Source organism: Dendrobates tinctorius, unplaced genomic scaffold (genome assembly GCF_039654945.1).
Source record: "Dendrobates tinctorius isolate UK_male_01 unplaced genomic scaffold, ASM3965494v1 ptg000022l, whole genome shotgun sequence".
Classification (NCBI taxonomy): domain Eukaryota; kingdom Metazoa; phylum Chordata; class Amphibia; order Anura; family Dendrobatidae; genus Dendrobates; species Dendrobates tinctorius.
Window position 1 is genome coordinate 35,056,848 of NW_027361690.1, and position 13,985 is coordinate 35,070,832.

The following is a 13,985-nucleotide window of genomic DNA, read 5'->3' on the forward strand; positions in this document are numbered from 1 at the left end:
AAAAAAAACAAAGCAGAAGAACATTAAGCATAAGACTAATACTCTGAGCAAATGATATTATCTTATTTATAAGCAGAAGAAGACTAAGCAGTGTATGGGGGTGAGTCCGTTCCTCCTCGTGGTGCCCCTGGAAAAGGCCTGCTTCTGCAGGCCAAACTGAACGCGGACAAATCCTGTTGTAAATCTTTTGTGACAGGCAGAACGGAAGGTGTAAACTTCTAACTTTTCTAGATAACAACTACAGGAATGCCTGACACAAACAAGAATATGATGAAGAAGAATAGGAAGAAGATGAAGAAGCTGAATATGTAGAATAATAATTGTTGAATAAGAAGAATATGAAGAATGTAAGAAAAGGAAGAAGAAGAAGAAGAAGAAGAAGAAGAAGAAGAAGAAGAAGAAGAAGAAGAAGAAGAAGAATGTAAAAAAAGGAAGTAGAAGAAGAAGAAGAAGAATGTAAAAAAAGGAATAAGAAGAAGAATGTAAAAAAAGGAAGTAGAAGAAGAAGAAGAAGAATGTAAAAAAAGGAAGTAGAAGAAGAAGAATGTAAAAAAAGGAAGTAGAAGAAGAAGACATACATGTCTGGCAAAATATAAATGAGGCTAACATAGTCAATATCTTTGTAACTCCTAACATCTTTAAAAAAAAAAGTTTAATTCCTGCTATTCCATTTGATTGGGCTAAACCTCTATGGCTTTAATGTCTCCTCCACCTCCCACAATACATTCTACATTATTCTTAGTTGTTTTTCTTCATGTAGAATTAACCTACAAGGAAAGAAAGGTTTTTTTTTAATTCCGATATTTTGGCCCCATTGACTTGCATTGGTTCCCGGTATCGGAATCGGCGATACCGATACTTTTTTTTAAGATCGGCCGATCCATTCCGATCCGATATTTTCAAGTATCGGCTGGTATCGCTCAACTCTAGTCATAAGTATTCAGACCATTTGCTCAGTATTGAGTAAAAGCAAACTTTTGAGCTAGTACAGCCATGAGTCTTCTTGGGAATGATGCAACAAGTTTTTCACACCTGGATTTGGGGATCCTCTGCCATTCTTCCTTGCAGATCCTCTCCAGTTCCGTCAGGTTGGATGGTGAACGTTGGTGGACAGCCATTTTCAGGTCTCTCCAGAGATGCTCAATTGGGTTTAGGTCAGGGCTCTGGCTGGGCCAGTCAAGAATGGTCAGAGTTGTTCTGAAGCCACTCATTTGTTATATTATCTGTGTGTTTAGGGTCAATGTCTTGTTGGAAGGTGAACCTTCGGCCAAGTCTGAGGTTCAGAGCACTCTGGAAGAGGTTTTCATCCAGGACATCTCTGTACTTGGCCACATTCAGGTTTCCTTCAATTGCAACCAGTCGTCCTGTCCCTGCAGCTGAAAAACATCCCCATAGCATGATGCTGCCACCACCATGTTTCATTGTTGGGATTGTATTGGGCAGGTGATGAGCAGTACCTGGTTTTCTCCACACATACCACTTAGAATTATCACCAAAAAGTTCTATCTTCGCCTCATCAGACCAGAGATTCTTATTTCTCATAGTCTGGGAGTCCTTCATGTGGTTTTTTAGCAAACTCTATGGGGGGCTTTCTTATGTCTGGCACTGAAGAGAGGCTCCGTCGGCCCACTCTGCCATAAAGGCCCGACTGATGGAGGGCTGCAGTGATAGCTGACTTTGTGGAACTTTCTCCCATCTCCCTACTGCATCTGTGGAACTCCGCCACTGTGATCTTGGGGTTCTTCTTTACCTCTCTCACCAAGGCTCTTTTACCCCGATTGCTCAGTTTGGCTGGATGGTCAGGTCTAGGAAGACTTCTGGTGGTCCCAAACATCTTCCATTTAAGGATTATGGAGGCCACTGTGCTCTTAGGAACCTTGAGTACTGCAGAAATTCTTTTGTATCCTTGGCCAGATCTGTGCCTTGCCACAATTCTGTCTCTGAGCTCCTTGGCCAGTTCCTTTGACCTCATGATTCTCATTTGGTCTGACATGCACTGTGAGCAGTGAGGTCTTATATAGACAGGTGTGTGACTTTACAAATCAAGTCCTATCAGTTTAATTAAACACAGCTGGACTCCAATGAGTAGAACCATCTCAAGTAGGATCACAAGGAAATGGACAGCATGTGACTTCGATATGAGTGTCTGAGCAAAGGGTCTGAATTCTTATGACCATGTGATATTTCATTTTTTCTTTTTTAATAAATTTGCAAAAATTTCTATATTTCTGTTTTTTTCAGTCAAGATGGGGTGCAGAGTGTACATTAATGAGAAAAAAATTAACTTTTTTGAATTTACCAAATGGCTGCAGTTAAAGAGAGTGAAAAATTAAAAGGGGTCTGAATACTTTCCGTACCCACTATATTTGCATTATAAAATGATTACTTTAAGGATTATACAACCATTCTGATATGGGTTTTCAAAATTAGTAAACCAACGTCAATTGGTCTAAGATCCATTAAATAAAAGATTGTACAGGAAAGTCTGGTGACAAATTCACTTTACCGTAGTCTGAATTTACCTTGGCAATGTCATTGATAAGATCCTGATACCGGCTCTCTGGTTTCACCATTCCAAGATCTGCCAACTTCTTCAGTCCAGTTTGTATCTTCTCTTTCTTCTCTTGCAGAGTTAGATTGTTGCCTTGCCGTAAAGTTGTGGCCTTCTTCATTTTGTCAGGTGTCTTGGCATCTCTGATGGCCCTTCTCTGCATGGCTCTCTGATGATCAGCTTCCTGGAAAGAAATAGGCAACAGACGGCTGAGTTAACCAGAAATAACCCAGAAATAACTTCTATATATCGGATCACAAGGCAAAGTAGATGTAGTCTTTGTAGTGTAATCACCAACTACAGGACACGTGTACCGATGACACTGATGCTCTTGTTAGGGTGGAGCTATAGAAAGAAAGGACACTTCACCTGTTCAGGGGTCGCGGGTGTATCCAAAATCTCTGTCAAGGTTTCTCCAGGTTGGAACCGAATGACATCCACGATCAGGCGCTTTGTGCTGGAAGATAAAGTAATAAATTAGGAACTAATCCAATTCTTTCTTGAAACCAAACAAATAATTCCCCACAACTGCAGCTCTTACTTTAGTAAGATGGTCTTGGCATCTTTTTCTGCATTCTCATCGCCAAGGACTTCAAACTTGTTAGTGAGGGTAAGGGACACCTCCGTCTTTGCTAGGGACTCTTTACTGGAATCTGGAGAAGTTCCTGGGCCCTCACCTGAAGCACATAAGAAAAAGAAAATCAGAAAAAAAAGCGACAATGTCCGAAACTGAAATAACGTCTTCAATAGAGAGATACAAAATGCAGATGGATGTTGCTGGAAAAGCCCCCCACAGCTTACACTGCTGCCACACAAAAAGAGAAGCGCCTTGAAAACTTCGTATACAAATAATTACTTTTCTGTGCACTTTTACAGAAAGAGATCATTGAAAATGAGAGTGGATTGCAGATATTATCAAATTATGAAAGTGGTTATTCTGTGCCTCTCATTCCTGCATTGGGGGCTGAAGGGGGCTGCTGACATGGCATCTGTCACATTGGTGCAAAAGGGGGCTGCTGACATGGCATCTGTCACACTGGGGGCTGCTGACATGGCATCTGTCACACTGGGGGCTAAAAGAGGCTGCTGACATGGCATCTGTCACATTGGGGGCTAAAGGGGGCTGCTGACATGGCATCTGTCACATTGGGGGCTAAAGAGGGCTGCTGACATGGCATCTGTCACATTGGGAGCTCCTGACATTGCATCTGTCACACTGGGGGCTGCTGACATGGCATTTCTCACACTGGGGGCTGAAGGGGGCTGCTGACATGGCATCTGTCATATTGGGGGATATTGACATGCCATCTGTCACACTGGGGGCTAAAAGAGGCTGCTGACATGGCATCTGTCACACTGGGGGCTAAAAGGGGCTGCTGACATGGCATCTGTCACATTGGGGGCTAAAGGGGGCTGCTGACATGGCATCTGTCACATTGGTGGCTGCTGACATGGCATCTGTCATATTGGGGGCTGCTGACATGGCATCTGTCACACTGGGGGGCTGCTGACATGGCATCTGTCACACTGGGGGCTGAAGGGGGTTGCTGACATGGCATCTGTCACACTGGGGGCTAAAGGGGGCTGCTGACATGGCATCTGTCACACTGGGGGCTAAAGGGGGCTGCTGGCATGGCATCTGTCACATTGGGGGCTATTGACATGGCATCTGTCACATTGGGGGCTAAAGGGGCCTGCTGACATTGCATCTGTCACATTGGGGGCTGCCGACATGGCATCTGTCACACTGGGGGTGAAGGGGGCTGCTGACATGGCATCTGTCACATTGGGGGCTGAAGGGGCTGCTGACCTGACATGGCATCTGTCACATTGGGGGTTGAAGGGGCTGCTGACCTGACATGGCATCTGTCACACTGGGGGCTGCTGACATGGCATCTGTCACACTGGGGGCTGAAGGGGGCAGCTGAGATGGCATCTGTCACACTGGGGGCTGAAGAGGGCTGCTGACATGGCATCTGTCACACTGGGGGCTAAAGGGGGCTGCTGACATGGCATCTGTCACACTGGGGGCTAAAGGGGGCTGCTGACATGGCATCTGTCACACTGGGGGCTAAAGGGGGCTGCTGACATGGCATCTGTCACACTGGGGGCTAAAGAGGGCTGCTGACATGGCATCTGTCACATTGGGGGCTAAAGGGGGATGCTGACATGGCATCTGTCACATTGGGGGCTAAAGGGGACTGCTGACATGGCATCTGTCACATTGGGGGCTAAAGAGGGCTGCTGACATGGCATCTGTCACATTGGGGGCTAAAGGGGGATGCTGACATGGCATCTGTCACATTGGGGGCTAAAGGGGAATGCTGACATGGCATCTGTCACATTGGGGGCTGCTGACATGGCATCTGTAACATTGGGAGCTCCTGACATGGCATCTGTCACACTGGGGGCTGAAGGGGGCTGCTGACACGGCATCTGTCACACTGGGGGCTATTGACATGCCATCTGTCACATTTGGGGATAAAGGGGGCTGCTTACATTGCATCTGTCACATTGGGGGCTGCTGACATGGCATCTGTCACACTGAGGGCTGAAGGGGACTGCTGACATGGCATCTGTCACATCGGGGGCTCCTGACATGGCATTTGTCACATTCAGGGCTATTGACATGGCATCTGTCACACTGGGGGCTATTGACATGCCATCTGTCACACTGGGGGCTAAAGGGGGCTGCTTACATTGCATCTGTCACATTGGGGGCTGCTGACATGGCATCTGTCACACTTGGGGGCTGAAGGGGACTGCTGACATGGCATCTGTCACACTGGGGGCTATTGACATGGCATCTGTCACATTGGGGGCTATTGACATGGCATCTGTCACACTGGGGGCTGAAGGGGGCTGCTGAGATGGCATCTGTCACGCTGGGGTCTGAAGAGGGCTGCTGATATGGCATCTGTCACACTGGGGGATGCGGACATGGCATCTGTCACACTGGGGGCTAAAGGGGGCTGCTGACATGGCATCTGTCACATTGGGGGCTAAAGGGGGCTGCTGACATGGCATCTGTCACATTGGGGGCTAAAGGGGGCTGCTGACATGGCATCTGTCACATTGGGGGCTAAAGGGGGCTGCTGACATGGCATCTGTCACATTGGGGGCTGCTGACATGGCATCTGTCACATTGGCGGCTCCTGACATTGCATCTGTCACACTGGGGGCTGCTGACATGGCATCTGTCACACTGGGGGCTGAAGGGGGCTGCTGACATGGCATCTGTCACATTGGGGGCTGCTGACATGGCATCTGTCATATTGGGGGCTATTGACATGCCATCTGTCACACTGGGGGCTAAAGGGGGCTGCTTACATTGCATCAGTCACATTGGGGGCTGCTGACATGGCATCTGTCACACTGGGGGCTGAAGGGGACTGCTGACATGGCATCTGTCACATCGGGGGCTCCTGACATGGCATTTGTCATATTGAGGGCTATTGACATGGCATCTGTCACACTGGGGGCTAAAGAGGGCTGCTGACATGGCATCTGTCACACTGGGGGCTGAAGAGGACTGCTGACATGGCATCTGTCACACTGGGGGCTAAAGAGGGCTGCTGACATGGCATTGTCACACTGGGGGCTGAAGAGGGCTGCTGACATGGCATCTGTCACACTGGGGACTGAAGAGGGCTGCTGACATGGCATCTGTCACACTGGGGGCTAAAGGGGGCTGCTGACATGGCATCTGTCACATTGGGGGCTAAAGGGGAATGCTGACATGGCATCTGTCACATTGGGGGCTAAAGGGGAATGCTGACATGGCATCTGTCACATTGGGGGCTAAAGGGGAATGCTGACATGGCATCTGTCACATTGGGGGCTGCTGATATGGCATCTGTCACATTGGGGGCTCCTGACATGGCATCTGTCACACTGGGGGCTGAAGGGGGCTGCTGACATGGCATCTGTCACACTGGGGGCTGAAGGGGGCTGCTGACATGGCATCTCTCACATTGGGGGCTATTGACATGCCATCTGTCACACTGGGGGCTAAAGGGGGCTGCTTACATTGCATCTGTCACATCGGGGGCTGCTGACATGGCATCTGTCACACTGGGGGCTGAAGGGGACTGCTGACATGGCATCTGTCACATTGGGGGATGCTGACATGGCAACTGTCACATTGGGAGCTGAAGGGGCTGCTGACCTGACATGGCATCTGTCACATTGGGGGCTGAAGGGGCTGCTGACCTGACATGGCATCTGTCACATTGGGGGCTGCTGACATGGCATCTGTCACACTGGGGGCTGAAGGGGGCTGCTGAGATGGCATCTGTCACACTGGGGGCTGAAGAGGGCTGCTGACATGGCATCTGTCACACTGGGGGCAGAAGAGGGCTGCTGACATGGAATCTGTCACACTGGGGGGCTGCTGACATGGCATCTGTCACACTGGGGGATAAAGGGGGCTGCTGACATGGCATCTGTCACATTGGGGGCTAAAGCGGGCTGCTGACATGGCATCTGTCACATTGGGGGCTAAAGGGGGCTGCTGACATGGCATCTGTCACATTGGGGGCTAAAGAGGGCTGCTGACATGGCATCTGTCACATTGGGGGCTGCTGACATGGCAACTGTCACATTGGGAGCTGAAGGGGCTGCTGACCTGACATGGCATCTGTCACATTGGGGGCTGCTGACATGGCATCTGTCACACTGGGGGCTGAAGGGGGCTGCTGAGATGGCATCTGTCACACTGGGGGCTGCTGACATGGCAACTGTCACATTGGGAGCTGAAGGGGCTGCTGACCTGACATGGCATCTGTCACATCGGGGGCTGCTGACATGGCATCTGTCACACTGGGGGCTGAAGGGGACTGCTGACATGGCATCTGTCACATTGGGGGCTGCTGACATGGCATCTGTCACATTGGGGGCTGCTGACATGGCAACTGTCACATTGGGAGCTGAAGGGGCTGCTGACCTGACATGGCATCTGTCACATTGGGGGCTGAAGGGGCTGCTGACCTGACATGGCATCTGTCACATTGGGGGCTGCTGACATGGCATCTGTCACACTGGGGGTTGCTGAGATGGCATCTGTCACACTGGGGGCTGAAGAGGGCTGCTGACATGGCATCTGTCACACTGGGGGCAGAAGAGGGCTGCTGACATGGAATCTGTCACACTGGGGGCTGCTGACATGGCATCTGTCACACTGGGGGATAAAGGGGGCTGCTGACATGGCATCTGTCACATTGGGGGCTAAAGGGGGCTGCTGACATGGCATCTGTCACATTGGGGGCTAAAGGGGGCTGCTGACATGGCATCTGTCACATTGGGGGCTAAAGAGGGCTGCTGACATGGCATCTGTCACATTGGGGGCTGCTGACATGGCAACTGTCACATTGGGAGCTGAAGGGGCTGCTGACCTGACATGGCATCTGTCACATTGGGGGCTGCTGACATGGCATCTGTCACACTGGGGGCTGAAGGGGGCTGCTGAGATGGCATCTGTCACACTGGGGGCTGAAGAGGGCTGCTGACATGGCATCTGTCACACTGGGGGCTGAAGAGGGCTGCTGACATGGCATCTGTCACACTGGGGGCTGCTGACATGGCATCTGTCACACTGGGGGCTAAAGGGGGCTGCTGACATGGCATCTGTCACATTGGGGGCTAAAGGGGGCTGCTGACATGGCATCTGTCACATTGGGGGCTAAAGGGGGCTGCTGACATGGCATCTGTCACATTGGGGGCTAAAGGGGGCTGCTGACATGGCATCTGTCACATTGGGGGCTAAAGGGGGCTGCTGACATGGCATCTGTCACATTGGGGGCTAAAGAGGGCTGCTGACATGGCATCTGTCACATTGGGGGCTGCTGACATGGCAACTGTCACATTGGGAGCTGAAGGGGGCTGCTGACCTGACATGGCATCTGTCACATTGGGAGCTGAAGGGGCTGCTGACCTGACATGGCATCTGTCACATTGGGGGCTGAAGGGGGCTGCTGACCTGACATGGCATCTGTCACATTGGGGGCTGGTGACATGGCATCTGTCACACTGGGGGCTGAAGGGGGCTGCTGAGATGGCAACTGTCACACTGGGGGCTGAAGAGGGCTGCTGACATGGCATCTGTCACACTGGGGGCTGAAGAGGGCTGCTGACATGGCATCTGTCACACTGGGGGCTGAAGAGGGCTGCTGACATGGCATCTGTCACACTGGGGGCTGCTGACATGGCATCTGTCACACTGGGGGCTAAAGGGGGCTGCTGACATGGCATCTGTCACATTGGGGGCTAAAGGGGGCTGCTGACATGGCATCTGTCACATTGGGGGCTAAAGGGGGCTGCTGACATGGCATCTGTCACATTGGGGGCTAAAGAGGGCTGCTGACATGGCATCTGTCACATTGGGGGCTGCTGACATGGCAACTGTCACATTGGGAGCTGAAGGGGGCTGCTGACCTGACATGGCATCTGTCACATTGGGAGCTGAAGGGGCTGCTGACCTGACATGGCATCTGTCACATTGGGGGCTGCTGACATGGCAACTGTCACATTGGGAGCTGAAGGGGCTGCTGACCTGACATGGCATCTGTCACATTGGGGGCTGCTGACATGGCATCTGTCACACTGGGGGCTGAAGGGGGCTGCTGAGATGGCATCTGTCACACTGGGGGCTGAAGAGGGCTGCTGACATGGCATCTGTCACACTGGGGGCTGAAGAGGGCTGCTGACATGGCATCTGTCACACTGGGGGCTGCTGACATGGCATCTGTCACACTGGGGGCTAAAGGGGGCTGCTGACATGGCATCTGTCACATTGGGGGCTAAAGGGGGCTGCTGACATGGCATCTGTCACATTGGGGGCTAAAGGGGGCTGCTGACATGGCATCTGTCACATTGGGGGCTAAAGGGGGCTGCTGACATGGCATCTGTCACATTGGGGGCTAAAGGGGGCTGCTGACATGGCATCTGTCACATTGGGGGCTAAAGAGGGCTGCTGACATGGCATCTGTCACATTGGGGGCTGCTGACATGGCAACTGTCACATTGGGAGCTGAAGGGGGCTGCTGACCTGACATGGCATCTGTCACATTGGGAGCTGAAGGGGCTGCTGACCTGACATGGCATCTGTCACATTGGGGGCTGAAGGGGGCTGCTGACCTGACATGGCATCTGTCACATTGGGGGCTGGTGACATGGCATCTGTCACACTGGGGGCTGAAGGGGGCTGCTGAGATGGCAACTGTCACACTGGGGGCTGAAGAGGGCTGCTGACATGGCATCTGTCACACTGGGGGCTGAAGAGGGCTGCTGACATGGCATCTGTCACACTGGGGGCTGAAGAGGGCTGCTGACATGGCATCTGTCACACTGGGGGCTGCTGACATGGCATCTGTCACACTGGGGGCTAAAGGGGGCTGCTGACATGGCATCTGTCACATTGGGGGCTAAAGGGGGCTGCTGACATGGCATCTGTCACATTGGGGGCTAAAGAGGGCTGCTGACATGGCATCTGTCACACTGGGGGCTGCTGACATGGCATCTGTCACACTGGGGGCTGAAGGGGGCTGCTGACATGGCATCTGTCACATTGGGGGCTGCTGACATGGCATCTGTCATATTGGGGGCTATTGACATGCCTTCTGTCACACTGGGGGCTAAAGGGGGCTGCTTACATTGCATCTGTCACATTGGGGGCTGCTGACATGGCATCTGTCACACTGGGGGCAGAAGAGGGCTGCTGACATGGCATCTGTCACACTGGGGGCTAAAGGGGGATGCTGACATGGCATCTGTCACATTGGGGCCAAAGGGGAATGCTGACATGGCATCTGTCACAGTGGGGCTGCTGACATGGCATCTGTCACACTGGGGGCTGAAGGGGGCTGCTGACATGGCATCTGTCACTCTGGGGGCTGAAGGGGGCTGCTGACATGGCATCTGTCACACTGGGGGCTGAAGAGGACTGCTGACATGGCATCTGTCACACTGGGGGCTGAAGAGGACTGCTGACATGGCATCTGTCACATTGGGGGCTAAAGGGGGATGCTGACATGGCATCTGTCACATTGGGGCCAAAGGGGAATGCTGACATGGCATCTGTCACATTGGGGCTGCTGACATGGCATCTGTAACATTGGGGGCTCCTGACATGGCATCTGTCACACTGGGGGCTGAAGGGGGCTGCTGACATGGCATTTCTCACATTGGGGGCTGCTGACATGCCATCTGTCACACTGGGGGCTGCTTACATTGCATCTGTCAGATCGGGGGCTGCTGACATGGCATCTGTCACACTGGGGGCTGAAGGGGACTGCTGACATGGCATCTGTCACATCGGGGGCTCCTGACATGGCAGTTGTCACATTCAGGGCTATTGACATGGCATCTGTCACACTGGGGGCTGAAGAGGGCTGCTGACATGGCATCTGTCACACTGGGGGCTAAAGGGGGCTGCTGACATGGCATCTGTCACACTGGGGGCTGAAGAGGGCAGCGGACATGGCATCTGTCACACTGGGGGCTAAAGGGGAATGCTGACATGGCATCTGTCACATTGGGGCTGCTGACATGGCATCTGTAACATTGGGGGCTCCTGACATGGCATCTGTCACACTGGGGGCTGAAGGGGGCTGCTGACATGGCATCTGTCACACTGGGGGATGAAGGGGGCTGCTGACATGGCATCTGTCACACTGGGGGCTGCTGACATGCCATCTGTCACACTGGGGGCTGCTTACATTGCATCTGTCAGATCGGGGGCTGCTGACATGGCATCTGTCATATTGGGGGCTATTGACATGCCATCTGTCACACTGGGGGCTAAAGGGGGCTGCTTACATTGCATCTGTCACATTGGGGGCTGCTGACATGGCATCTGTCACACTGGGTGCTGAAGGGGACTGCTGACATGGCATCTGTCACATCGGGGGCTCCTGACATGGCATTTGTCACATTGAGGGCTATTGACATGGCATCTGTCACACTGGGGGCGGAAGAGGACTGCTGACATGGCATCTGTCACACTGGGGGCTGAAGAGGACTGCTGACATGGCATCTGTCACATTGGGGGCTAAAGGGGGATGCTGACATGGCATCTGTCACATTGGGGCCAAAGGGGAATGCTGACATGGCATCTGTCACATTGGGGCTGCTGACATGGCATCTGTAACATTGGGGGCTCCTGACATGGCATCTGTCACACTGGGGGCTGAAGGGGGCTGCTGACATGGCATCTGTCACTCTGGGGGCTGAAGGGGGCTGCTGACATGGCATCTGTCACACTGGGGGCTGAAGAGGACTGCTGACATGGCATCTGTCACACTGGGGGCTGAAGAGGACTGCTGACATGGCATCTGTCACATTGGGGGCTAAAGGGGGATGCTGACATGGCATCTGTCACATTGGGGCCAAAGGGGAATGCTGACATGGCATCTGTCACATTGGGGCTGCTGACATGGCATCTGTAACATTGGGGGCTCCTGACATGGCATCTGTCACACTGGGGGCTGAAGGGTGCTGCTGACATGGCATTTCTCACATTGGGGGCTGCTGACATGCCATCTGTCACACTGGGGGCTGCTTACATTGCATCTGTCAGATCGGGGGCTGCTGACATGGCATCTGTCACACTGGGGGCTGAAGGGGACTGCTGACATGGCATCTGTCACATCGGGGGCTCCTGACATGGCAGTTGTCACATTCAGGGCTATTGACATGGCATCTGTCACACTGGGGGCTGAAGAGGGCTGCTGACATGGCATCTGTCACACTGGGGGCTAAAGGGGGCTGCTGACATGGCATCTGTCACACTGGGGGCTGAAGAGGACAGCGGACATGGCATCTGTCACACTGGGGGCTAAAGGGGAATGCTGACATGGCATCTGTCACATTGGGGCTGCTGACATGGCATCTGTAACATTGGGAGCTCCCGACATGGCATCTGTCACACTGGGGGCTGAAGGGGGCTGCTGACATGGCATCTGTCACACTGGGGGCTGAAGGGGGCTGCTGACATGGCATCTGTCACACTGGGGGCTGCTGACATGCCATCTGTCACACTGGGGGCTGCTTACATTGCATCTGTCAGATCGGGGGCTGCTGACATGGCATCTGTCACACTGGGGGCTAAAGGGGACTGCTGACATGGCATCTGTCACATCGGGGGCTCCTGACATGGTATTTGTCACATTCAGGGCTATTGACATGGCATCTGTCACACTGGGGACTGAAGAGGGCTGCTGACATGGCATCTGTCACACTGGGGGCTAAAGGGGGCTGCTTACATGGCATCTGTCACACTGGGGGCTAAAGAGGGCAGCGGACATGGCATCTGTCACATTGGGGGCTAAAGGGGAATGCTGACATGGCATCTGTCACATTGGGGGCTAAAAGGGGCTGCTGATATTGCATCTGTCACATTGGGGGCTGCCGACATGGCAACTGTCACATTGGGAGCTGAAGGGGGCTGCTGACCTGACATGGCATCTGTCACATTGGGAGCTGAAGGGGCTGCTGACCTGACATGGCATCTGTCACATTGAGGGCTGAAGGGGGCTGCTGACATGGCAACTGCCACATTGGGGGCTGAAGGGGGCTGCTTACATGGCAACTGCCACATTGGGGGCTGAAGAGGGCTGCTGACATGGCATCTGTCACACTGGGGGCTAAAGGGGGCTGCTTACATGGCATCTGTCACACTGGGGGCTAAAGAGGGCAGCGGACATGGCATCTGTCACATTGGGGGCTAAAGGGGAATGCTGACATGGCATCTGTCACACTGGGGGCTAAAAGGGGCTGCTGATATTGCATCTGTCACATTGGGGGCTGCCGACATGGCAACTGTCACATTGGGAGCTGAAGGGGGCTGCTGACCTGACATGGCATCTGTCACATTGGGAGCTGAAGGGGCTGCTGACCTGACATGGCAACTGCCACATTGGGGGCTGAAGGGGGCTGCTGACCTGACATGGCATCTGTCACATTGGAGGCTGCTGACATGGCATCTGTCACACTGGGGGCTGAAGGGGGCTGCTGAGATGGCATCTGTCACACTGGGGGCTAAAGGGGGCTGCTTACATTGCATCTGTCACATTGGGGGCTGCTGACATGGCATCTGTCACACTGGGGGCTGAAGAGGGCTGCTGACATGGCATCTGTCACACTGGGGGCTGAAGAGGGCTGCTGACATGGCATCTGTCACATTGGGGGCTAAAGGGGGATGCTGACATGGCATCTGTCACACTGGGGGCTAAAGGGGGCTGCTGACATGGCATCTGTCACATTGGGGGCTAAAGGGGGGCTGCTGACATGGCATCTGTCACATTGGGGGCTAAAGGGGGCTGCTGACATGGCATCTGTCACATTGGGGGCTAAAGAGGGCTGCTGACATGGCATCTGTCACATTGGGGGCTCCTGACATTGCATCTGTCACACTGGGGGCTACTGACATGGCATCTGT

The 13,985-nt window shown here is 53.1% G+C and overlaps 1 protein-coding gene across 1 annotated transcript in view; it reads right to left on the reverse strand.

The window, feature by feature from the left end:
- Positions 1 to 13,985, reverse strand: part of IQGAP1 (IQ motif containing GTPase activating protein 1) — a 245,247-nt gene that overhangs the window by 31,951 nt on the left and 199,311 nt on the right. The window contains exons 32-34 of the mRNA XM_073568580.1: positions 3,093 to 3,228; positions 2,921 to 3,008; positions 2,523 to 2,735 (exon numbers count right to left, since the gene is read on the reverse strand). Of these exons, the coding sequence (XP_073424681.1) occupies positions 2,523 to 2,735; positions 2,921 to 3,008; positions 3,093 to 3,228 (437 nt within the window). The remainder of the gene's footprint in view (positions 1 to 2,522; positions 2,736 to 2,920; positions 3,009 to 3,092; positions 3,229 to 13,985) is intronic.